This window comes from Microtus oregoni, unplaced genomic scaffold (genome assembly GCF_018167655.1).
Source record: "Microtus oregoni isolate MIOR12 unplaced genomic scaffold, Mior012 000002F_ref0000024, whole genome shotgun sequence".
NCBI classification, from domain to species: Eukaryota; Metazoa; Chordata; class Mammalia; order Rodentia; family Cricetidae; genus Microtus; species Microtus oregoni.
Genome location: NW_024543061.1, coordinates 59,569,700 through 59,595,409, shown reverse-complemented (window position 1 = coordinate 59,595,409; position 25,710 = coordinate 59,569,700). Strand labels below are relative to the sequence as shown.

General features: G+C 46.4%; 1 protein-coding gene across 11 annotated transcripts in view; it reads left to right on the top strand.

The window, feature by feature from the left end:
• Positions 1–25,710, top strand: part of Cacna1c (calcium voltage-gated channel subunit alpha1 C) — a 665,087-nt gene that overhangs the window by 614,017 nt on the left and 25,360 nt on the right. For 9 of the 11 annotated variants that reach the window (XM_041642544.1, XM_041642566.1, XM_041642549.1 and 6 more), the window contains 8 exons: positions 923–955; positions 3,777–3,905; positions 5,926–5,991; positions 7,042–7,133; positions 14,765–14,930; positions 15,476–15,603; positions 16,221–16,317; positions 18,305–18,407. In XM_041642544.1, the coding sequence (XP_041498478.1) occupies positions 923–955; positions 3,777–3,905; positions 5,926–5,991; positions 7,042–7,133; positions 14,765–14,930; positions 15,476–15,603; positions 16,221–16,317; positions 18,305–18,407 (814 nt within the window). The remainder of the gene's footprint in view (positions 1–922; positions 956–3,776; positions 3,906–5,925; positions 5,992–7,041; positions 7,134–14,764; positions 14,931–15,475; positions 15,604–16,220; positions 16,318–18,304; positions 18,408–25,710) is intronic. The other 2 variants (XM_041642573.1, XM_041642583.1) reach the window with 1 other exon arrangement.

Sequence of the window (25,710 nt, the reverse complement as noted above, 5' to 3'; positions counted from 1 at the left end):
CACTCTACCATCCTCCCAAACCATCAAAACCAACTCTATGGGAAAATTTTTTTTTAAATTAATTGGTAAGAACTATGTTACCAAGAAGTTATTTTCATACTTCAAGAAGGATCTGATTATGAACAGTTCTTTCCTTCAAACATGCTATTTCGTCTTTCCTTGTTTGTGCACATTGAAAACAAACATGGGCAACATCTGAAAGTAGATAATGAAGGCCTAGGCTCCAGCCCCAGTGGCTGAGATCAGCCAGGTATGACTGTTGTATGCTAGAGCCCAGTGTGGGGGTAGCTCCCTGCGAAAATTACTAGGGAAATTGGGAGAGGAGGGGCCTTAGGTGCTCCCTATGAGTTCCTGCCCCCCCCAAACAAATTCAGCAATCTAACCCTAGAAAACAACAACTTGGGGCACTATTGGTGACATCCTAAATTGTGTACCAGGCCTTCAGGATTAAAAAGAAGTTCAACCGACTCCCATGTCAATGGCCAAGGGCCCCCACATTGCTAATCTGAACTGAGCTCTAAGTAAGCCCATGTCCAGCCTGAGTCGGATTCACTTTAAACAGACTACCTGAAAACAAAATATATAAACAAACAAACAAATTTGATCTCCACCCACATATCTGGGAGACCTCCCCGCCTCCTCTGTACTGGGAGCTGAGTTAGTTCCCTCATAGCCACAGGTGGTTACTGAATAGGACAGGAGACTCTTGTGGGTCCTTGTTGGCCACATGGCCTAGTGACACACAGCCCATGTTCTCACTGGTGTCCCTCACCCTGCCAGGCCCATGCTTGTGTATTTCTTTCACTTGTTTCCTTATGCCCTCTCCTACCACTGTGTTGTTCCTCTGTTAGCCAAGACCTAGAATACCAGGCTCTTCGTTGGAGACTCATTACAGCTTATCTCTGTCTGCCTTTCTTTAAAGCCAGCTGAACATACTCAATGCTCTCCCTCTATGGTAAGAACAACCCTCCAGACCACACTCCCAGCTTCTGTGCCCCCCCCCTCTAGCCACCACTTCTTATCCACCCCAACTTCCAGAGCCCTGGGAGCCCAGCCCAGCTCCCATTGCATGTGGCCACCATGTCCATTGTGTGCCTCACCTGCCTGTGCTCACGCGAGCTGTGCGAGGGTGTGTGTACAGTGGTGTCCCTCTACTTCCCCAAGCTTCCTTTGGGTGGTGAGTCACCGCGATCCACTGGGAGAGAACTGGACCCTTGCTATTTCCTGTTAAACATCCCAAGGACTCTGTGTTTCATCTCACATGGGAATTTGTGATGGATGCTTCTGAGAACTGTGATGAGGGTTCCGGGGAGAAGACAAAAGCGGGGGTGAGGGCTAGCTAGAGGGAAAGGCAGTTCTAACCGGCGCTGGAACCACCAGCCTCTCCTGGGCTTCGTATGGAAGGCTGTGTGAGAGGCACAAGCTGGGATTTGCCATGGCACAGGGTTGGCCCGGCAGTCTCTCTACTGTAATCCTAAGCTTTAGTCTTGCATTTTCCCAAGTCCCTCAGGTCCATTCCGTTTGTGCTAGAACCACTTTTCTGTAATGTGGGAAATGGGAAAGCAAACCAACCGAGCCACTTCTGATGGAGAAGTAACATTTCTTTTGTCTGAGTGATATGACCTTGAAGCTCCTTGAAATGGCTTCCCCCTAAGAACTCCGTCATACCTTTCAACCCAGGCTAATCATTCTCCAAACCCGTGAGAGATACATGGGGAGTGTTGTGGCGATCCCCATGGCAGCCCACGCTGGCCAAAAGGCTACCTAGGAAATTCTCGTTTTGTTTTTTAACTCATCAGACCCAGTTGTCCCAGCGACACCAGCTTCACAAATGGTTGACACCCACAACTGAAGTCCCTTAAGTTGGTTCTGTTCTGTTGTGTTCTGTTTTGTTGTGGGTGTTTTTCCCCCTTTCTTGAACATGGTAGAACTGACAGGTAGCAAAACGCTCTGAGCTCCTGGTAGGATTCTCTAAGGAGCAAACCTCCTTCTGAGGACAGAAAACAGAACATAGAGGAGGCAAACTGATGCAGAGGGAGAGGGAGCCAAAGACTTCTGGGTAGGACCAGCAGCCCACATCGCAGGCCTTAGGAGTTCCCCGGACCTGTGAGTCTGTGCATTGCCTGGCGGGCTAGCATCTTAATAGCAATTGGGGTACCTCCAATTTTAAGATATAAGAAATGTTTCGGTTCTGGTCCTATCTGGAGGGTCTAAAAACCAGAACCCTCTGCTTTGCTTTCTTCAGAGCCCTCCTAGTATGGAGGGTAGGGCTGATCTAGAAAATCTACCCTACATTGCTGCCTCCCTTGGTGGGTGGTCATTGACATGGAGGTTGACTATCTCCTTGCTCCAGCTTGTTGCATATCCCTGGCATATCCCTAAAGTCCATTACATAACACCCCTCCCGACAGACCTGAGATAAACTGGCCTGAACTCAGAGATGGTCCAGAAGGCCATAGAGGAAGAACTAAAGGGTTTGTAGACCCCTAGGGCTTTAGCGCTAAGGAACGGTCCAGGGTATATATAGGTGTGGTGCTGTCAGCGAGGGACTGAGCTAGAAACACTGTCAAGTACAGCAAGTTAAAGGGCTGAGACAGGAGAACAAGCAACGTAAGACCCCTCCTTCAAGGGGGACCTGGGATGGGAGCCATAACAGGAAATTCTAGGGTCCTTTCTCTCCGGGTGCTGCTGCCAGCAGGGCTGGGTAGGCTGCACTAGCTTTGGGAAAGGCAGAAGGGCTCCCAGGAGCTCTTGGAGCTTTGGAGCACAGGCAGTCACATGAGCAGGAGGGCCAAGGGCATAATCAGTTCTTGTTCTCAGGTATGGGGGCAAAACACGACACTCGTGCCCCAGAGGCCTGGCTAGGCATGTGTCCACACCTTCAAGCTCCTCCAGGCTAAGAAGGCAGTCGTGAACCTGTGCCCATAGATTCCCAGCAGCCCAGAAATTCTGTGCCCACCTCAGCTGCCCCTAACCTCAATGCTGCCTCTGTCTCTTTCTCTCTGTCTAAGACCATGCAACAGGTACACTGGGTGGCACCCCACAGTGGCCATGTACCAGGCTCAGCCTTTTCGGGGACTCAGTGCACAGGATGCCTCTCCTGCCTTGTCCTGCTGGCATCGCCAGTCCTTCCAGACTGGACCTCTAGGGAAGGTTACAGCCACTGAGGCCATATGTCAAGGACCATAAAAGGGCAGCAACTCCAGAGGCACGGGACTGTGATCCCCCCATTATAACACAGCAACCCGCTACCACCACTCCGCAGCAGGCTTTTAGGGCAGGACCACGGGAAGTAGAAAGTGGTGACTGGGAGAAGAGAGATCTGAGCATGCCTTGGATGCTCAGAGGCAATTTAAGGTGATGGGAGAGATGCCATCACCATCCAGCCTCCTCCCGATAAAGCAGCGGTCCAGTCCTACACGGCAAAACTCCCAATTGACAAACTAGGAGCCGCTGGGCTGCTTTCTCCCGTCACAGGAGGGCAGGAGTCTCTAGGGCAGTGGCTCTGGGCCCAGATGCCACGGCTTGTAATAGTTGAAGAACTAGGAATTATGGGAAAGAGGAGGATAGGAAAACAAGGCCATGAGCCCAGGCTGTCTTAGCAGACACCTTGGGATAGGCTGCCGACCTGGAAAGGAACCTAAGGGAAGAGTCTAGTGCAGCTGACCCCACCCTGGCCTGCCTCCTCTCAACCAATGGCTGTTTCTCAGAGGATCCCTTCCTGCCCCGCCTTCTTGCTGTGTTAACTGCACCCCCCTATTGCCAACGGGTTCTAGAGCGCAGAGGAGAATTCCCGCATCTCCATCACCTTCTTCCGCCTCTTCCGGGTCATGCGCCTGGTGAAGCTGCTGAGCCGAGGGGAAGGCATCCGGACCCTGCTGTGGACATTCATCAAATCCTTCCAGGTAGCCATGCCCCTCCCCCTCCACTATTCCCAGGAAGGGGAGTGACCTAGTGCTCCCCTGTTACTTTCCCTAGGGCTCCCCACAAAGGGCAGACCAGGAAAGAAACAGCGTGTGGGGCCCAGGGTTGGCTGGTGCCGGTTCTCACACTGGTCTAAGTGACCCAGTGAGTGTGAGATGGCAATGTGATAGTACCTGGCTTTCCTCGTTCTGAAGGGAGAGAGGATGCGGGTAGACCTGTGATTCCAAAATCCAGGACTCAACACATTCCAAAGAATTTATTAGAAAAAAACGCAGAATTTACTAGAAAAAAAAGTGCAGTCCTGTAAGTGCAAAGTTCATGAGAAGCGCAGCCCTTAGGGCACTTGGACCCCTGGGAAAGATCTGTAGGAATTCCTAGCTGTGCTTCCCAGACACCACACAAAAGCCAGCTTCTCTTCCCACACAGGGACTCTTAGACTTCCCTAGACCCTGCATCTAGGCCGTGTCTCCTGCCCTTGACAGCGCAAGTCCAAATTGGGCATGGAGTCTGTCTCCATCCAGATGTGCTCAGAGTTGCGACTGTACCCAGGGGACAGTTGTCTTGTGGTGGTGACTTGCCTGCCCTGTTTGGAGTTTCCTTTCAAACTCGCAGGTTTGCGGACAGTGCCACCCAAAGCTCTCTGAGGGATGACCTCAAGTCTAGCCCAGCTGCACACAAACACAGAGTTCTTCCAGCCATGCCCCACCCCACTGGCCTCTCAACCCCTAATGAGAAACTGGGGCTCCTCACCCCCACCCCAAGAGCCTTCTCAGGTCAAGGTGAAGGGGGTGTTCTAAGGATTTGAATCCTTGGCCCTAATGGGATAAGATGCGAGGGTTATCTTGCCTTGGCCCCTGAGACACCCCAACATTTCCTTGTAATGAGAAGTAGCTGGGGTGACCTTGAAGGGACTTGATCAGTGAGCAAGAGAGCCCACCACACGTGAAAAAAATCGTGTGATCTCTTGGTGCCATCTAGTGGTGCATGGGCAACATCGTTCCTAAGCCGGAAAGCCAGGTTTCCGTGATCCCGCAAAAGGCTTTGAGACCCATGGTGCCTCCTCCCAAGTGGCCATGGCTCTGTTTAGGGGAGAGACTGAATGAGTAAAATGTGTGAACCCGATTGTGTACGCACTATTGTGTCATGCATTTCACAAGCCTTACACCCTTCAAATGTCACACCCCTGCCAGGTAGAAGGGTTGTACATTCCTCCTCATTCAATCAGGAAACAGGTCCAGAGAACTTAAATATTGTGTCCAAGCTGTAGAGCTGGGAAGAGAGGGGAGCATTTTACGTTTCTCCTTATTAACTGTTTTCTTGGCAATGGTGCTGACTGCTCATTTCTACGAAAGTAACAGGATCAAGACAGGGTATAAGCTGCCTCCTTCCTGCTTTTCCCTGGTGACTACAGTGGTCTTTTGGGGTAATTTCTATCACCCCTTCCTTCTTTGTGCAAATACGTAACTGTAGTCTGAGGAGGAGTGTTCATTGATTGTTCTCAGAAAACAATATGGCGCTACCTCCATTATTCTGAAGTGTGCTTTTAAAACCAAACTATGGGCTGGGACCAGGGCTCAGTAGTAGAGGCCCTCAGCTCCATTCCCAACAGATAGGGGAATACATAGGTGTGTGTGTGTGTGTGTGTGTGTGTGTGTGTGTGTGTGTGAGAGAGAGAGAGAGAGAGAGAATAGATGATTATTGATAGATATATTAATAGGTAGATAGATAGTGATTATTGATAGATTGATTGATTGATAAGTAGAGACAGATTATTGATAGATATATAAATAGATGATATAGATAGATAGACAGACAGATGGACAGACAGACTGCTGATATGGCAAGCCAGATCCCTCCTCTCAGGTTCTCTTCCTGGTACTCAGTTTTCTTTAAGCTAAACAGCAGCTGATTGCTGTGGAACTGGGAATGCAATGCTTTCTGGGAAAAGATCCTGCTGGCCTGAACCCCTGGGTCTCATGGTCGCTGTGTGCTTCCTTCTAGGCCCTGCCCTATGTGGCCCTTCTGATCGTGATGCTGTTCTTTATCTATGCAGTGATTGGGATGCAGGTATGAGAAACTCCGCCTCCTTGGTCTCTTCCCAGCCCCCAGCACGGTAGCTCCTTCCCAATTCCTTCTTCTCTTCTCACTTTTGTCCCTGCCTGTCACTCAACCTCCAAAGAGCGAAACTTCCTCCAATATGATTATGTGCTGTAGGCCATGGGCAAGAGACAGCACAGTGGTCCCTCCTTCTTACAGTACTAGCTTGGGTTCTGCAGTGGGGAGACACTCATAAATTAAGCAGTGGGCCTCAAGAGAGAATAGCCTCCCACCAGAGACAGCAGAAAGTGGGTGTGTCCCACCAGCGTCCTCTGCTTTGTTCACGCTGGATGTGCCCGATTTGGAGTGAGAAAAGAAGAAAAAGCACTGCCCACCAAACATGCAGCCCTCTTCGGAAGCCTTCTTCCCAGGGGCCTGCTGTACTTTCTCTGTTCCCTCACCCAGGGTCCCCCCACCCCTTCAAGGCTCCAACTGAGTCTTTCTGTAAGGCAATGCCTCCCCAGCCAAGCATGTTCGCTAGCCAGGATATTCACTTAGCAGCTCCCTGCACAAAATCCCTGAAAGTTCCTGAGAGGAAAAGTCTTCTGCACTTTAAAGGGGAAAAAAAGATGTACTGACAGCAGATACAGGGAGAGAGTACTGGCGGCTTCTCAGAGAAGCATGGCCTCAGAGGGCCAGGAAGAACACAAGCAGACCTCTGGCATTAGGAATGAACGAGGCTTGTCCAAGCCCATTCCATAGCTGCGCAGAATCCAAGAATCAGCTGTGTATTTGGGTATCTGGAGTAGCGAAGGCAAGAAGGCAGTGAGCCCCGGTTCCTACCCTGAACACCCTGGTCTCAGCATACATTTACCGCCGCCAGCTTCCCCTGGGTGGGAGACCTTTCCTGTGGGCTGAGGGTACAATCCTTCCTAAAGCTGTCAGTGCTGCAGCTGACTCCAGGGCTCAGGGGACAGCAGATGTCTGCTGCTTGGCCTGGTAGGCCCAGAGAGGCTGTTAGACGGGGGCTGGAGATGAGCGCACTGTCCTTCTCTGGTCCCTGAGTGCCTCTTTCTTCAGGTGTTTGGAAAGATCGCCCTGAATGACACCACAGAGATCAATCGGAACAACAACTTCCAGACGTTTCCCCAGGCTGTGCTCCTGCTCTTCAGGTGGGTCTCTGATGACGTAGGGCACACACACACACTTCCAGGACAGTGGTCCATCCCCGGGAGAGCCTCAGGAAAAGAATGGCCTCTCCTCCCCTCACACTGTCATTTACACCAATTTTCCATGTGTAGCCACAGGGCACCACACGCTTTTTCTGGGAGTCCCCTACCCCAGCCATTAGGGGGTCGGAGTAAAACACCAGAAGCATGGTGTCTCAGCATCTGGACTAGGACACAGGCAAGCCGCAACGCACTGACCTTGATTAATATATCTCCTTTCTCTGACAATACATTCACCAAGGCATCCTTTAGACACCGTACTTCCTACAAACCTGCCACCCCAGGTGTGGCCAAGAAGGTACTTTCCTTATGCTGCCCAGAATTCATCTCTTACGCCACCATCTTCTTGTTCTCCTGGCTCGCCATGGTCCCCTTATCTGCTTCCATCTTCACACTTTACTGTTTTGCATGATGTCACACACTGAGACTCTGTCTAGTCCCAGACTGGTAGATGAGACGATTTCTCTTGTCTCTGAGGCAAATGCTTTTCCAGAGCACAAGGGGGGAAGAGGGTTGTCAGCTGGCATTGCCTCCCTCCAACATCTACGGAACCTGATCCCACACCCAAGTTTATTACTGCTCGAAATGCACTTATCAAAACGATGGGTCTCCTTCCTATCCGCCTGATGTCACTGCCTCCCACCTCATATGCCGTCAGAACAAAGCTGCTTGTTATAAATCTGCTGTCACAACGGCAAGCTTATGCCACACTCAGATGCAGGAAATGGTCACAGACCTCAGGCTGGCCACTGACCTCTCCCTCTTTTCTAAAGTTCTTAACGGCAGAAAATGCCTTTTCGAAGAATTAACCCATAACACTGTTGAAGATGGAAAAGGGATAATGAGAGAGGCTACAGGTGAACTGGGAGTGTTGAGGAACTTCTAAGTGGAAGAAAGCAGATAGGGTTCAGTTCACCAAAGAATGAGATGAGAAGAGCTGGTTTCCAGACAGTTTGAGACCAGGGAGGGGGTGAGAGCAACCTGGAGCTTCTCCAACCTGAGTGTCAACAGATACAAGGGACTGGAGAGATCTGGGCCACCGCTTGAACTGATCCCTCTGGGGCTTGCATTCTGGGGAAGCTCTTCTGTGTTCCTAAGGTGTGACAGCGTCACCCCAGGGCTTGGCAATCTGAAAGATCCAGCAGGGTGCTTTATCTCTCTCAGGGAACCTGCCCACAGAGAGAAGCTATCCCCCAGGCCCCTCAGCGTGCCTTGCCTTTGGTCCCCAGAGAACTCACATAAGGACTTTATCCAGAGAGCTGGGGTCACAGTCACAAAGAGCAACTGACAGTAATCCCAAAATATTTGAGAAAGCCAACATCAGGAAAGAGAGGTGTCTGTGTCATGCTCAAGTCACAAATAAATGAGCACACAGGGAGGAGGGAGGAGGGACCAGATCCTAAAGATTTTAAATTAAATGCAGTTCCCATTATTAAGGTGACTAAAGACGGACCCTTCTGTTAAATTAGAAGAAACAGCAACAGCAGCCATTACTAAATAGAGCAAAGAAGGAAGAGAAAATACAGAGGTTAAATATTTTTCCTTTCTAAAATATTTCTAAATAGATGAGACATGTAGCAGAAAGGATACATCTAAACATGTATTGATGAGCTTAAATATCTACTAAGGTTCCTCTACTACATAGCCAAAGCACAAAGGAAAATAAGGTATGAAATAAAGATTAAGACAAAGAGACGAGAGGTAGAAATAGAAGTTCCAGACAAGAGCAAAAGAGTTGAAGAGAGTGATCAAATGAAATTTCCAAAGGAAGCAAGTCTTCAGTTTGAAAAGGTTGACCAAGGGCAGACTGGGTTGACAGGGCTGGTGGCTCATGTCTGTATACTCAGAACTCAGAAGGCTGGAGCAGGGGCACCATGAGTTCAAAGCTAGTGTGGGTTACATGGCAATGCCCTCTCTCTGTCTTATCTCCAAATCCTTAACTGATCGTTTATGCTGACTTCTAGAATGCCAATTAAAAAAAAATCTTAAAGATTCCCAACCTATAAAAATATTGGAGAAAGGGAAATCCTCCCAAGCTGGTTTGTTTGTTTGTTTGTTTGTTTAGGCTAGCTGTACAAAGATACTACAAGAAAAGGAAACTATAGACCAGTGATTTCAACGCTCCTGATGCCTCGACCCTTTGATTCAATCCCTCATGTTGTGGTGACCCCCTATCATAAAATTAAATTGTAAAACTGTAATTTTGCTAGTGTTATGAATTGTAATGTAAATATTTGTGTTTTCTGATGGTCTTAAAACCCCCAAGGGGTTGTGGCTTACAGGTTGAGAACCACTGCCATAGACCGATATCCTTAGTTAACAAAAATACAAAAGAATCCTCAACAGAATCCTAGCAGACTGAATTGAACAATAAAATAAAGTCATCAGTCATTGTGTACAGGTGGAATTTAAACCTGGAGTGTAATTGGGTCCTCCACATGCAAATCAAGAAGTGTGATACAACACATTAACAAAATGAACAAAAACCTTGTGGCCATCTCAGTAGATGAGACTTTCTATGTCTGGGAGGAAAGGGCTGGTAAACATATGTGTTAAATATGGAAAGTTAGCAGCTAGATACACAGACACTGAAAATGCATCTCAAAGCAAGGGGAGGGGAGCGGATGCGTAGCTCACTGGTGCGGTGCTTACCTGACAAACCCAAGCCCTGGGTTGGATTCCCAGCACTGCCTGAAAGCAAACCACTAGGTCGAAACACTGGACAAGCGAAACGTCAGTGGTTTAGCAGAAGGAAGGTCAAAAGTGGCTTTGAATAAAGAAAAAATTAGGAGAATAAAGTAAAAGGGAAGAAGAAAGACAATACGAGGATATTAAAAATTAAGCTTGTTAAAATTTTACATTAAAAACCAAGCATTAGAACCAGCAAAATGGCTGAGTGGGTAAAGGTGCTTGCTGGCAAGACTGACAGCCTCAGCTCAGTCCCCCAGGACCCACACAAAAGAAGGGAAAACGGACTCCTCCAAGCTGTTCTTTGACCACACATGTGCTATAGCACACACATACCCCAAAAAATAATTTTTAAATTCTTTTTTTAAAAAAAATCAGGCATGATGCACACATTTATAGAAATTTCATGGTGAAACCTATTCATTTGTACAATTAATATGATTGAACAATCACAGTTTTCAAAGATTGATACTCTACTGCAGGTGCTAGTGTGCCTGAGTCCTAGGACCCCCAAGAAGACCACCACGGAGCCACTCTTCCGAATGCAAAAGCAGGGTTGTTTTCTCTTTTAAGGACGGGCTAGCATGGGTCCTCTGCCTCACAGTCTGACACAGCAGAAGGAGGGAGAAGGACCCCATCAACTCCTATAAGGGGTTTATAAAGATAAAAGCCACAAAGCAGTCACAAGGTTACAGTCTCAAAATATGAAATTCCTTATCCTGTATCACAATTGGCTAAAGGTGAGGTAAGCTCAGCTCTTAGTTCCTGATAGGCTATTAGTATCTAAGGGGGATAGCAACAGCCCTCCTGGTTATGTCCTCCAGACATCTGCTGACCCTTTATTAACATAGAGTCTGCCTAGAGACTTATCTACCAATAGGGGAAGTCAGGTGGTCAGCATCTTGTCAGAAGTTTTCTGTAGCTTGGGTTTTTCCAATAGCTAATACTTCCCCTAAAAGGGGGCTAGCGACCCCCGACTTTTCTCCAGGGTGGGGGTGAAGTTCAAATTCCCACAAAGTCCCAGCATAAAAATGGAATCTTTTCCAGCCTCACACTAGCCAGACATGGTGGCACACGCCTTTAGTCCCAACACTCAGGAGGCAGAGGCAGGCAGATTACTGTGAGTTTGAGGCCTGCCTGGTCTACAAAGCAAGTTCCAAGACAAGCAAGAACACAGAGAAACCCTGTAAGAAAGAATTCTAACTCTAGAGCATTTGTGATAGACAGTAAAACGAAATGACCCGAAGAGAGGATAAATGACCCAATGAGGACTAAGAGGTGGGAAATGGGAGCACCAGCAATGCAGTCTCAGCATCAGTAGAAGTGAAATTCTAGGTAAGAAGTATTAAACAAAACAAGGAGGAAGATTCAATGCTGATAAAAGGTTTAGTCAACCAATAATATATAACAATTACAAACAATGTAAGCTTAACAATATTCTTTGGAAATACATATAGTAATGGGACACAAGGAGGAAGCAATTACATAATGGTGAGTGTGGCTGAATATACTATTTATAAAAAATAATAGCTTGGCATAGGCAAAAGACCATCTAAATGACACAATTAAGAGGTGTTATTTATAGACTTTTCGATAAACGGCAAAAGACACATTCTCTTTGAACACTCAGAAACATCTATAAAAGTAGCCACACTTAAGTTATAGTTTAACAAGTTCTAAAGCTTCTCCAGCATGCATCCAGCAAGCTAGAAATTATGCACAGAATCCGCCCCTGTAAAATCTACCCACGTAAAATGTTAAGACCCTCCCCTAATCAGCTTGAGTTGACAGTACAGCTTCTCAACCATGAAAGCAGGAGGCAGGACGAGATGACTGGTCAGTGCCAACTACAATGAGAGCCCAAGTGTCCTTACTTGGGAGATTATATGAGATAAACAGATGGGCAAATGAACATCAAAAATAATCCCAAATTATGAACAAGTTCACTTATGAAAATAAAAGTGTAAGCTGACAAAATAAAAAAACAAAACTAGATTTTTTTAATCCTTAGAAGTTGATTCTTTGAAAATACCAGTAAGTAAATATGCATTTATTAAATATGAACACTAATAAAAGCGCAAGCATGGGTGTGCAGCATAACTGTGGGTGTGGAAATGGTTTTTAGAATGATGACTGAATTTCGTGATTCATTTTTACCTCATCTCTGAGGTGATCACCTTCTTCTGAATGAAGGAAGCTACACATCTTTCTGGCCACTGGCTGCCAGAAATTCTTTAAAGCAGGCAGTGAACACAAATTTTGTACAAGGAGCATGTGGCCGCTGACACTCGGGTCGCTGAGAGGCTGTGCGCACTGAATAAATGAGAGAATGGTGGCATACCGAAGCAGGGCTGCTTTCCTGCATCGAGGTGTGGTGCCTTCCTGTTACTGTGGGCCAGTGTGTGCTGGAGAAAAGTGTATGCAAATCCTACCCCAGGTTGCTTGTGGATACTGCTTTTGGTTACTTTGAGGAAAAGGCAGAAGGATATTCCTGACCATCTCATTATCTGGACCCCAAAGCTGGCAAGATACACAAACATTTCAGTCTCTTTAACGTTATCTTCATCAATATTTTGTGAAGAGGCCCACAAAGAAAGAATGTAAAATACCCTGGACCAGAGCACCCAGGAGTCTGAATCCTGCTTCCCTCCGGTGTCCTGCAACGTGAACACTCGCCTGATGCTCTAGGAAAAACAATGTACTAAAAAACAGAAAGGAAGGAAGGAGGAAAGAAGGAAAAGGCAAATGCCAAAATACACGAAAAAAAAATGGATAAAACCAGGGAAGCCAGAAATCAGTTGCCAAGCGATAGGGCTCTTCTCTCTGACACCATCCACCTGTCTCTACTTCTGACCAAGGCCAGTCAAATTGAGGGTTTGCAAAATAAGATCAGACCTTGAGAAAGAAGCAAGCAACAACAAAGTTCAACAACTAAAACAGAAAGTACTATGAACAAATTTATGCCAATCTGTTAGAGAATCTAAATAAAGTAGGTGCTTCATTATTAAATTATTATTATTATTAATCCAGGGTCTCTCTGCCTATTCCTGACTGGCATGGAACTCATTATGTAAACTAGGCTGGCCTCAGACTCACAGAGATCTGCATGCCTCTGCCTCCGTCTCAAAAGTGCTGGGATTAAAGGTGTGTGCCACTACGCCCAGCTGAAGTACATGCTTTTATCTAGGAAAATACGGATTACAAAAATTTTGTTGAGGAAAATGTTGCTCCAGTGGAAGACCACACTCCCAGGAATATTTGGGCAGCAATAGATTGATCATGATAGTAGTGCTATTAACTGGAAAGGCCTTGATAAACCAAGAAACTACTATAAATTTAAAGAAGAAATTATTCTTTGAAAAAATGTCCAAATGTAGTTTTCTGGACTGCTACTTATTCACACAAATCAATGTGAGCACATCCGTTAGTTACAGCTTATCAGAGGAAGTGGCCTTCCCTGCCAGGTGCAGATTAGTGCTAATTTTAACACCAAAATGCTCTCAATAAATGAATAGCATTAGCTCCAATAGATTGTTGGCAAAATCACAGCCTTGACAAGACCCACGCTGCTGTGTTTTCATCTGTGATCCAGCACTAAGTCATTCCGAGTCATCCAAAGTCTCAGAAAAGAAAGAGGCGGGAACCTCCCGACTCAGCTGAGAAGATGAACTAGTACTGATTATTTTGTTTTTAAAGAGAAGGCAGAAGTCACGAACACTGCAGCGTGGGGTTCTGCCATCTGAAGACAAAGGCTAATTCAGGCAGAAAATGGAAACAGATCAACTTTATGACAGTGTGGAGGATCAGTGAGGTGGGAGAGCCAGCGAGAAAACCCCCAGCTTGTGAGAGCCAATTAATAAATATAATAGACACATTGTGCTATCACTTTTTCTGGTCAGTATTTTGTTGAAAGCTCTATCCAGTGCAACAATATGAGAAGTATGGGCTGGGATGGTAGATGGTGGGTAATGTCCCTGCCTTGAGAGCGTGGGTCCTGAACTGAGAACCTCAGCAGGGGTGGTGGCACTCCAGATAGAGCAAATGTATATAGCAATTAAAATGAGTTAAGCTAGAGACAAGCCATATCTGGAATGAGACATTTGTAGTGGATGTAGCTAACAAAGGAATTCATGTGGCCATGCCAAGGACTCCTTGAATAAACAAGAAGAAACATAGCCCATGAATCACAGGGGCAAAGCCATGAGCATGCAGTCAAGAGGAGGCAGAATCAAAACTCCCAGCCGGCTAATCATTTTAAAAGCATTTTTAAGAAAGATGTTTATTTTATTTCTTTTTTAGATAGGACCTCATATAGCCCAGGCTGGCCCAGAAAAGCCAAATTTGAATAGCAGTGACAAATCACTCCACACTACCATCTGAGGAGCATTGTTTAGAATCCTCTAACACCAAGAGCTGATCTGTCTGTGGTGACACTGGCCTAAGACAAGTGCCACCTGGTAAAGACGAAGACATGAAGCATCTCCATGTGGTAGTCCCATTCCTGAGCAGACACCCAAGACATGGACCAGCATGCTTGCTACAGTGTTCGCTGTGACAGCCAAAACAATCTCACATGGCAAGGGTGGACATTTTAACATAACGCATGGAGGGTACTCCTGTGGAGCAGTGAAAATGAACTACAGCTAAAATATGTCTTCATGGCTGCATCTAAAAACTTCACATAGATAAGAGAACAAGTTCTCAAGAACTTCCTGAAACGATGCTTTGTATTTCCATATTTAGTGAACTTGACGATCAGCGCCCAGTGAGCACCAAGTGCTCAATTCCTTTTAGCAATTCCTCCTGGGAGGTGAGGCGGAGGCAGCTTTACCTGCATGGGTGATAGTGGCCGGCTGAGGTTGGACTCTCTTGCCTCTCTTGTCTAGATGTGCCACCGGGGAAGCCTGGCAGGATATCATGCTGGCCTGTATGCCGGGCAAGAAGTGTGCCCCCGAGTCTGAGCCTGGCAACAGCACAGAAGGGGAGACACCCTGTGGCAGCAGCTTCGCTGTCTTCTACTTCATCAGCTTCTACATGCTCTGTGCCTTCCTGGTAAGCTGAGATGGGACTCAACAGCAGGCAGTTTCAAGGCAGCGTGGGGTCAGGGACATCCCAGCATAAGAGCTGTCTTGGGAAGACTAAATGAGTAGAGACATCTCATCCCTGAGAAGGGCCAGAAGTCTTGGCACAGAGCATCTCAGCTCCTGTCCATTCATGGCTCTTGTCACGGTAGTGCTGTTCTAGAAGACAAAGGTGTATAGAAGCCCTTTGTGGACTTATATGTCTCTGATACCTTGCTCAGGAGCGAGGGAAAGGAGACCAGACAAAGCCCCTCTCTGTCCCTGGTAACTTGGTACAAAGGAAGTTGTTCTGTTTACACGTAGGATTCATTCCTCCTGATGCTCAGGAGAATAGTGTTAAGCTCATGTCCAGGAGACCCAGATTCTAGCAGTTGGCATCCTAAACGCTAGCATATTGCTGATACTTAGAAACATTGGTTTCTGGCTTACCTGGGCACTGGCTGGTGAAGTGAGCTTAGGCAGCAAATGTGTAAGAGTCTGGGCAAAGCCCCTTAGTGTACCAACTGTTCCCTGCAGATCATCAACCTCTTTGTAGCTGTTATCATGGACAACTTTGACTACCTGACACGGGACTGGTCTATCCTTGGTCCCCACCATCTGGATGAATTCAAAAGAATCTGGGCCGAGTATGACCCCGAAGCCAAGTAAGTTCCTTGAGGGGAAACCCCAAACCCCACAAGCTGAGAAGGGGCTGAGGGACCTGTCGAAGAGATCCAAGAGGGGTCAACATTGAGGGTACTAACAACTGAAAACCCTGGAATGTATCAGACCCAGAGTCAAAGGCCAGCAGGTGGAGGCCAGGTACCATTCTTACACCTGGTGGGCATATCAGCTGAATGGAAAAAGTAAAAAATTCTAACATCAGATGCAACTAGTAATGCTTCCTTTGGGTCATTTAGAATTACATAGATTTATTTCAGTGTCATCTCGACCTCAAGTTTATGGAAACTCCTGTTTACCCGTAACTGTTAACTGAGTATCCCTAAAATGCCTTCAGGCCCAATGGTTAGTTGATTGAGCAACAAATACCTCCTGGGACTTAATGGCACTACCAGAATCCTTTCTACCTGGAGCACAGCACTAACAAACTTCTCCTGGATTGAGAACAGTAACATGCGCCCTGGGTTTGCCATTCTATAATGGATCTCTGCACTGTCCAGGGCCTTCAGGCACCCTGCAGGGAATGCCCCTACATCTGGCCCCACCCCAGTACACAAGCCCTGGGCTTCTAACTTCCTTCCTTCTCTCCTTCCTTCTCTAGGGGTCGGATCAAACACTTGGATGTGGTGACTCTCCTCCGTCGAATTCAGCCCCCGTTAGGTTTTGGGAAGCTGTGTCCACACCGTGTGGCCTGCAAAGTAAGAAATGTCCTGGGCTACTGAGCGGGGAGGACAAATACGGGAAGCTGGATGCCTGTTTGCCTTTGTGATTATTTGGGGAATAAAGATATTTTAGGTATTTAAAGAAATAAATGTGAACCAGATTCTATTTTAAGGACCTTCCAGAGCTAAAGTCCCAAGGCTATAAAAGAACAACTGTCACAATGAATCCCTTGTTCCCCAGTGAGGGAAAGAGATATCCTGTGTGGATAAAGGGCTTATTTGGCCCCTCAGGCTGCACAGCCCAGGCCTAGGAGACTCTCCTAACCTAGGGTGATGAACTAAAAACTTTGACCCGAAGTCAGAGAACTGTTAGAGAGGCCACAAGTGATGTATCGTCCCCAAAATACAGACTTTACTTACACAAGGACCTGCTGTTTTTATCAAATTCCTAAATGAATCTGTGATCCCGAACCACCTGGAACAAACGTGTTGGGCGCTGATAAACAGCCTCTGACTGACCTGGAGAGGAGAGATCCTTATACCTGCTCTAGGTCCTGCCATGTGGCCCAGTAGCTGCTGAGAAGAGCTGACTTTGGTCACCATCCCACCTCCGTTCTCCCCATCCTGTGTTTCCAGGGAGAATTATGATGAGCTTGGAAAGAGCTGGGGAAAGCAATAGCAGTGAGCAGAGCCATAGAGAAGAAGAAACACAATGGCCAATAACTGAGCTCCTTGGATAACCCATCTGTGGGAAATGGAGTTTGGGAGGCATGGAACTTTGATTTATGCTCTATGGTAGACTGATTCCCCTCATCAGAACCCCACTTTATTCCAGAAAGAACTCCAAGAGTCCTGAAAATGTGAGAAACAGCAGCATTCTGTCATTCTGTTTCCTGGTGCCGTGACAAGTACCCAGTTGCTCAACCTGTGTTAAAAAAAAAAAAAGTTTCTTTTGACTGACAGTTTTGGAGGCTTCAGTCTGTGATCGTCAGGCCTGAGCTTTGAGTCTGTAGCAGCTTTGGAACGTTACAGTTGAGAAAGAAGCACACTCACCTCAGGACCTCAGAAGGAGAGAAGTAGAAAGAAAGACCAAGATCCTAATACCCTCCTCAAGGGCATGGTTTCCCGTAACTTCTTCCCACTAGGCCCCACCTCCTGAAGGGTCCACCACTTCCCAAGAGTACTGAGGCTGGGAACTGAGCTTTTATGGCATGGCTTTTGAATGACATTTAGGATTCAAGCTGTAGAAAGTACAACTCAAATGTAAGATCACACAGTAGCGGGAGCTGGAGTGTACAGGTCATGACTGCCACGTGGGTCTGTTAAGGCCAAAAGCCAGACTGATGCTTTCTACCTTGGTGTCTACAAGATTCACAATGATGCATTCACTCGGGAAAAATACAACCCTTGACAGGATATCCACAGGAAGGTGTCATGTGGTCTAAGAGATGACACCACTGCCATCTACAGTGGGCATCATACTGTTCTTTCTCCTGATGACCCCTGTGTGTGCTGCTGGCTCACCAAGGGAGGGGGAGGAGGCCAAGGGAGCATGTTTGGGGGTGAAGAACAACAGAATCCTGTTTGGGTGGTGAATTTGGGAACAGGACTGAAGTAGGGATAAATGTGTCTGTATGCAGAGAGGGGGTACGCTGTCCCCGCATAGCCATCTCCTATTCCCTTTCTTTGGAGTTGGATAATTATGTCTGACAGGCAGATGGCTGTTCTTACTGCTGGAAGATAGCATAGCCGTGTCTGTAAGCCTGAGCACAGAACAGGAAGGAGCCCATTGTGGAACCAAGGGTCTAAGGAATGTGGAGGCACAAGAGTTCTTACCCCAAAGCCTAGTTTTTCCCTGGAAAAGCTTTGGAAACACTGTGGTGACCATATACGTACCCCTCCCACTCCCAACAGCAACCATCCAAGTTTCCAGGGACCTCCCAGCCTCCCTGTCACAAGGGTTGTGCAGAGCCTTCAAGAACTGCCTGTCCTTGTCACTGATTGAGCCTCCTTCTCCCTCTAGCGCCTGGTGTCCATGAACATGCCTCTGAACAGCGATGGGACAGTCATGTTTAATGCTACCCTGTTTGCCCTGGTCAGGACAGCCCTAAGGATCAAAACAGAAGGTAATGGCTCTCGTGGACCACTGGGAGGAGGGTGTGTGGGAAGGTCTAGCATCCCTACCAGGAAGATGCTCCTGCCTACACAGCATCAGAGCAGAATAACACCTGCATGCTAACTCTCCAAGAGGTGCACCACCACGCTTATATCTTCTTTGGTTCCTAAATGTCCCCCCTTGCCATAGCTTATTCATTTTGAACTTTCCTTTCCACCAAACCCTAGAAATTGCCCTGGTAACCTCGGGAGGACTGAAGGTTTAATGCAAAACACAGAAGAGATGGTTGTTACACAGAGCAGGACCAAGCCCCATACTGATGGCCTTGTATTAGCGACAGGCCTGTCTCCCAAACATTCAAATCTCTTCTGAAATTAAAAGGACCTATGTTGGAAAGGTGACAGTGACAAGCAGTGACTGTGGTAAATAGAGGTCATTGCCTGCAATTGCCTACATGAGCTAAGCTACTACTTAGATGATAACCCCTCAGACTGCATACAACAGAGGGCCAAGAGCTGCCCTATGGGTTAGAAGCAGTCTTGTTGAAGGCATCTCTTGTCATCTCACTGATAAGTACTTTGAACTGCTCTGGGATAGGCTATGTGTACACACCTCCAAAGATGCTGCTGCTCCCCAAGACCCAGCTTAGGTATCTCGTAAGAGTGAGCAAAGGCCTCAGAATTGTGAGATGCTCTGAAGGCTACATTGAAGCACTGAGTGCATCTGTGACTCCACATGTCTGAGGGAGAACATGAGAACCTGCATTTGGAGATAGCTGCATACACATCTCATGTATGAACTAGAGATCGACACCACTAGTGCAACCTGAGGGCCCCAGGCTTCCGGCCGGGGTCCTTGGTACAGTGGAAGGGCACTGGGCATCTCATACAACAGGGCACAGCATTGTGTAACTACTTACTGCCTTGATTCGGTTTCCATATTGTGAAATAATGAAAGGCGGTGGCACTTGGCATTTATTTCACAGGGTCACCCAGAGAGGTGCCTTCTTTAGTTGTACTCTTCCAGAGAGTAACAGACATAAGGGAACAAGAAACCAATCCTGCAAGATACAAGTCAAGGTAATGAGCCAAACTTTAATAAAGAAAAATGGATCAAATTTTCCTGGTAAACAAAAAGAAAAGCAAAGGCAAAAAAAAATCCATTAGTGGTTAGTGCAAAACTTCATTCTGGGGGTAGATATAAATAGGCCTGTTGCTGATGAGAGAATCCAATACACGCTTAATGCGCACATGTATGTAACAGACAAAACTGGAAGTATGTCTGCTGATAAATTAATATTGAATATCCATGTAGTGGAACATTCTTCTTTCAGCTCTGACCTTTCCAGCTTTTCTACAGTGAATATTACTTCCTTTCCATTCCCAGGGAAGGACTTCCTTTTCCTTTTCCAAGGAGAAATGACCGAATGCCTGCTAGAAGGAGTGTGTTGTGATACTTAAGGCTTGAGAAAGACTAATACTGTGGGTTTTGGCTCCAGGAAGGAATAAAAAGGATTTGTGCATAGCAGCCAAGATTTAGTGATGCTGAAGATGCGCTGAACAGGCAAACCAGATCTCGATGAAATAATGCCAGTACCTGAAGGGTTGCCAAGCACTCAACCGCAGATAACCACTGTTAGCAAATGGGAATGCCTGAGAGAGAAACCAGCCAGTGGGACATACAGTTAATTAAGAATTAAAGAAAAGCACTTAAACATAAAGACTCTTGGGAATATCTGCCAAGGGCATGTAATACTCTAGTATTCAAGAATGAACCTTCATCCAAAACAGGCCCTTTATGAACTTGTTCCATAAGACCAGGAGTCAACACCACAGTCAAACAAGAGATGGGAGAAAACATCAGCATTTATAGAGATAAGACAGATCAGTCTTCACTCACCCTTCAGGCAGTTATAAGAAGTGGAAGTAATTAAAAAATTAACATGTACCCTGAGAACCAGAAACCTTATCCCAAGCCAGGTATCAAGATTTTCTATTGGAACACTGAAGGAAGATGGTATTAAATTAGAGTTTGGAATGTAGCTCAGTGGTAGAGCAGGTGCCTAGCATGCACAAGGCCCAAGATTCAGACCCCAGCACCAAAAACAGAACAATAAAAATAAAACATTTACAATATGAAACAATTATTGGTGAAATTCCAGTTACATTGAGTTGTTAAGAAAATAAATGAAAGCCTAAAAATGTGTAGGATCCTTTGGAAGATACATTTGTTCCTTGGGTCTAACTAAATGATCACGAGCTTGATTCCCCTCACAATTTAAGAGAGGAACCACCCAAACTAAGGTTTTGGCAGCCTGGTTCTTTCCAGAGGCCTTGGGGGAGAATGGGCTCCATGTCTCTCTCTGGCTTCAGGTAGTCTCAGGTACCTGGCTCCATCCCTTAGTCTCTGCCACCCTCTTCACAGTATGACCTAGTATGACCTAGTCCATTTCTTAATTTATCATCTCCTCGAACACAGATTAAGCTCCATTCTACTTCCTGATGCTATTTTTCTCCTCAGATTGTACATTTTGTATTTTCACTTTCTGAGCTTGCTCCTTTTCGTTATAAATCTTCTTCATTAGAGCTAACACTAATAACCATACAACAGAGTTTGTACTAGGCTGTTTTGATATTGCTTCTCCCAAGGAAATTAATCCAAAATTCTTCAATTTAGCTGCAGGCAAACTTTTTGGACAAGGGTGAAAGGCAGCCACATTATTCACCAAAATTCCACAAGAACAATCTCTAGCCAATACACTGAAATTCTCCTCGGAAACCTCCTAAGCCTGGCTTCACAGTTCCTCGAACCTTATTCAGCGCCATGGTCTTTCATGTTCCTACTAGTATGGCCTATAAAGTGGCACTTTATGCAGTCAACTGCTTTTCTAGTCCGCAGTCCCAAGGTCTATGTTCCTTTAAACAAAAGCGTGGTCAGGTCTGTCACAACAACACCCTACTTCCAGTACCAACTTCTGTATTAGTTAGGGTTTCTATTGCTGTGAAGAGATACCATGACCACAGCATCTCTTACAAAGAAAACATTTAATTGAGGTGCTGACTTACAGTTTCAGACGTTTAATCCATTATCACCATGGCAGGGAGCATGGCAGCTGGGAGTATGACTGCAGGCAGGCAGACATGGTGCTGGAGAAGGAGCTGAGAGTCATCTTGATCTGAAGACAGCAGGAAGTGAACTGAGTGTCACACTGAGTGAAAGTTAAACAGAGGAGACCTCAAAATCCACCCCCCACATTGACACACTTCCTCCAACAAGGCCATACCTACTAATAGTGCCAACTCCCTATGAGCTTACGAGGGCCAGTTACATTCAAACTACCACACTAGATAAATTCACATTCTGAGTTTTCAGGTAGACATGAGTTTGGGGATGCTCCTTTCAACCCAATACAGAAGATAAGTTCACTTGCACATTGTTATAGTCAGGATTCTTTCACCGCGTACGTCAGAAACCAAGTCCAGAATGGCGGGACATGCCTATAATCCCAGCATTTGGAAGCCCAACACAGAAAGATTATGAGTTTGAGGCAAAGCAGGGATCCATAATAAGCTCTTGTTTCAGAAAACAAACAAAAAGAGAAGCTATGAATGATCTTTAGTGAAGGGAACTGATGTCGGAGTGGCCAGGAGGTGTTCTGTCTTCAGCTGCAGTCTGAATGTGGTGCTCAGCATGTTCAGGAGCCATCATTTAAGCAGAAGCAGTCCTCGTGAGTGTCTCTGCTTGATCACACACACCATCTGCAGCTGGGTTTGAACTCAGGCAGTCTGACCCCATAGCTCAACTCACATTGTTCACCATCAACTCCCATATGATAGATGTTACTGACAGCCATATCCTCTTCCCAGTGCTATGCAGCAAACCCCATAAACTCCACAGCTTCGAAGAACACCCAGTTACTAATTCACAATTCTGTTAGAAGTCCAGCTACAGAGAAGTGGGGTGCTCTACTCGGGACTCTCAAGACCAAACTAGGTACACTAATTAAACCAGGAGAAGGTATCACCGCCAAGCCCATTCAGACTGTGGCTGAAGTTTTCCCATTTCTGTTGGTGTGCAGTCCCTCCACGGATTACACAGTGCGTGCACACTGGTGGCAAGGGGCAGGTATCATTGGGAGAACCCTGGAATCCTATCTAGGACATCTCCTCTTTTTTTTTTTGGTTTTTTGGTTTTTCGAGACAGGGTTTCTCTGTGGGTTTGTTTTTTTTTTTTTTTTTTTTTTTTTTTGGAGCCTGTCCTGGAACTAGCTCTTGTAGACCAGGCTGGTCTCGAACTCACAGAGATCTGCCTGCCTCTGCCTCCCGAGTGCTGGGATTAAAGGCGTGCGCCACCACCACCCGGCAAGCACACCTCTTCTTATGATTACTTTTTAACTTTGCTTCTCCACCAGCACGAGACCAGTGTCCCAGGCAGCATGCATCTCATCCAAATTGCCAGAGCATAGGTCTTCAGGTTTCTGCCTCCACTGTTAGTTTTTTTCTACTTCCTTCCCTGGGAGATTCAGTAGAGGTCCTCTGGACACATGGGTGCCCCTGTGTTGTGTATATGTGGGGCAGGAGGGGATCATCCTTCCATCAAAACATCTCTGTTTCCTGCAACCGCACAAGGAGGTTGTCATAGTCAGGGTTTACTGTTGCTGTGAAGAGATGCCAGGACCACAGCAACTCTTAGAAAGGAAACATTTAATTGAGGGTGGCTCACTTACAGTTTCAGAGGTTCAGTTCATTATGGTCATGAAGGGGAGCATGGTGGCATGCAGATAGACTTGGCGCCGAAGCTGAGAGTACTATATAGTGCAGGCAACAGGAAGTTAACTGACTGTCACACTGAGTGAAGCTTGAGAAAAAGACCTCAAAGCCCACCCCCACACTGACACACTTCCTCCAACAAGACCACATCTACTCCAGTAAGGCCACACTTCCTATTTGTGCCACTGTCTTTGGAGTCATTTTCTTTCAAACCACTTTATTCCACTCCCTGTCCCCCCAAAGGCTTATAGCGATATCATAATGCAAAAATGTATTCAGTCCAACTTCAAAATTCCCCATAGTCTATAACAGTCTCAAACTTATTTCAAAATCCAAAGTCTCTTCTGGGAAGCATGACAATCTCTTAACTGTAATCACTTGTAAAAATCAAACTCAAATATCAGATCACATTCTTCCAACATATAATGTCACAGGATATGCACTACCATTTCAAAACATAGGGAAGGGAGCATAGCAAGGAAATACTGGACCAAAGCAAGACCAAAAAAAAAAAAACAGCTGTGAAAACTCCAAACTCTGCATCTCTATGTCTAATGTCAATGTGCTCTTCAGATCTCCAACTCCATTCAGCTTTGTTGACTGCGACACACTTCTTTCTCTTGGGCTGGTTCGACTCCCTGTGACCAGCTCTCTTTGTCAGGTATCCCAAGACTCTGGCATTTCTAACATCTTGGGTTCTCCAAGGCAATCAAGGTTTCAACTTCACAGCTTCAGTCTATGGCCTCTCTACTAGACCTTCATTCAGGGACACCCCTGACACATTCCTGGCCTCAGTGGCTTTCTTTGGGTGCAGAGGCAAATTCCATAACCCATTTCTTCTATCCTTAATGCTAAAGCCAGAACCATGTGGCCAAAGTTGCCAAGTTCTGCTGCTTACTGGAGCTAAAACATGGCCCCCATGTTAAATTACATCTTCACCAGCTTTCTGTTTTCCTTCACTGCCTAAGCTTGGCTGTCCTTGAACTTGCTATTTAGACCAGGCTGGTCTCAAACTCAGAGATCCACCAGCCTCTGACTTCTCAGTGCTGGAATTAAAGGTTTGCACCAACACCCATGGCTCTAAACTTTCATTTATTCCATTCCACAAGTTGGGAACTGTAGTAATAAGGGCGGCGGGGCTGCATCCCCAGCACCCCAGCCGCCTGCACGGCTAGCTTATGCCCGAAATAACAACACACAAACTGTATTCATTTAAACACTGCTTGGCCCATTCTCTTCTAGGCTAATTCTCACATATTAATTTAGCCCGTTTCTAATCATCTGTGTGTAGCACCCCAAGGTGCGCTTACCGGAAGATTCTAGCCTATGTCCATCCTGGGTCGGAGCTTCATCCCAGGAGCGGGGCATGGCATCTCTCTCAGGCGTCTGCTCCCGAGAGGAGAGCTGTCGAGACTCTGAGCTCACTTCCTCTTCCTCCCAGTATTCTGTTCTGTTTTCTCCTCCCACCTATCTTCTAACCAATAAAATGGACCAAGGCAGTTCCTTTATTAGCCAATGACCTTCCTCCATCAGGGAACTTATCTGAGTAGGATCTTGTCCTGAGGACACCACTCCCTTTATTTCATTTCTCAATCCATTTATCTCCTTGAACAAAGGATGTAGGTCCATTCCTCTTCCTGATGCTCTTTTTCTCCTCAAAATTTACATTTTGTAATTTGCCCTGCTCAGCTTGCTCCTTTTCATTATAAATCTTCTTTAGAGTTGCCACTAAAAACCACACAACAGAGTTTATACTAGGCTGTTTTAAGATTTCTCCTGTTACGGTAATTAATCTAAAACTCTTCACTTTAACCTCAGGCAGATCATTTGGACAAGGGCAAAAGGCAGCTACTCTCTCCACCAAAATATCACAAGAACAATTTTCAGACAACATATTATAAGTCTTGTCTGAAGCCTCTTGCGCCAGCTTCTGACATTTCAAACATTACCGTCACCATTGTCTTTCATGCTCCTACTAGTATGCCCAAGTACGCAGTGCTTACAGCATTCTGCTGCTTGCCTGACCCAGAGTTCCAAAGTCCTCATTCCTCCATATAAAAGCATGGTCAGGCTTAGCACAGCAATTCCCCACTTTTGGTACCAACTTCTGTCTTAGGGTTTATTATTGCTGTGAAGGGACACCATGACCATGGCAACTATTATAAAGGAAGCATTTACTTGAGGATGGCTGACTTACGGTTTCAGAGGTTCAATCCATTATCATCATGGTGGGGAGCATGGCAGCGTGCAGGCAGATGTGGTGCTGGAGCTGAGAGTGCTACATCCTGCAGGCAACAGGAAGTCAACTGACTGACACACTGAGTGAAGCTTGAGAAAAAGATTTCAAAGCCCGTCCCCACAGTGACACACTTCCTCCAACAAGACCACACCTACTTCAATAAGGCCACACCTCCTAATAGTGCCACTCCCTTTGGGTCACCACGGAGGTCATTGTAAAATGTCAGCCTCAGGGTCAGTTGCGGTACAAACAGTATCAGAGCTGAAACATGAGTGTCTGCAGGCACCATCAGACTCTTCAGCACT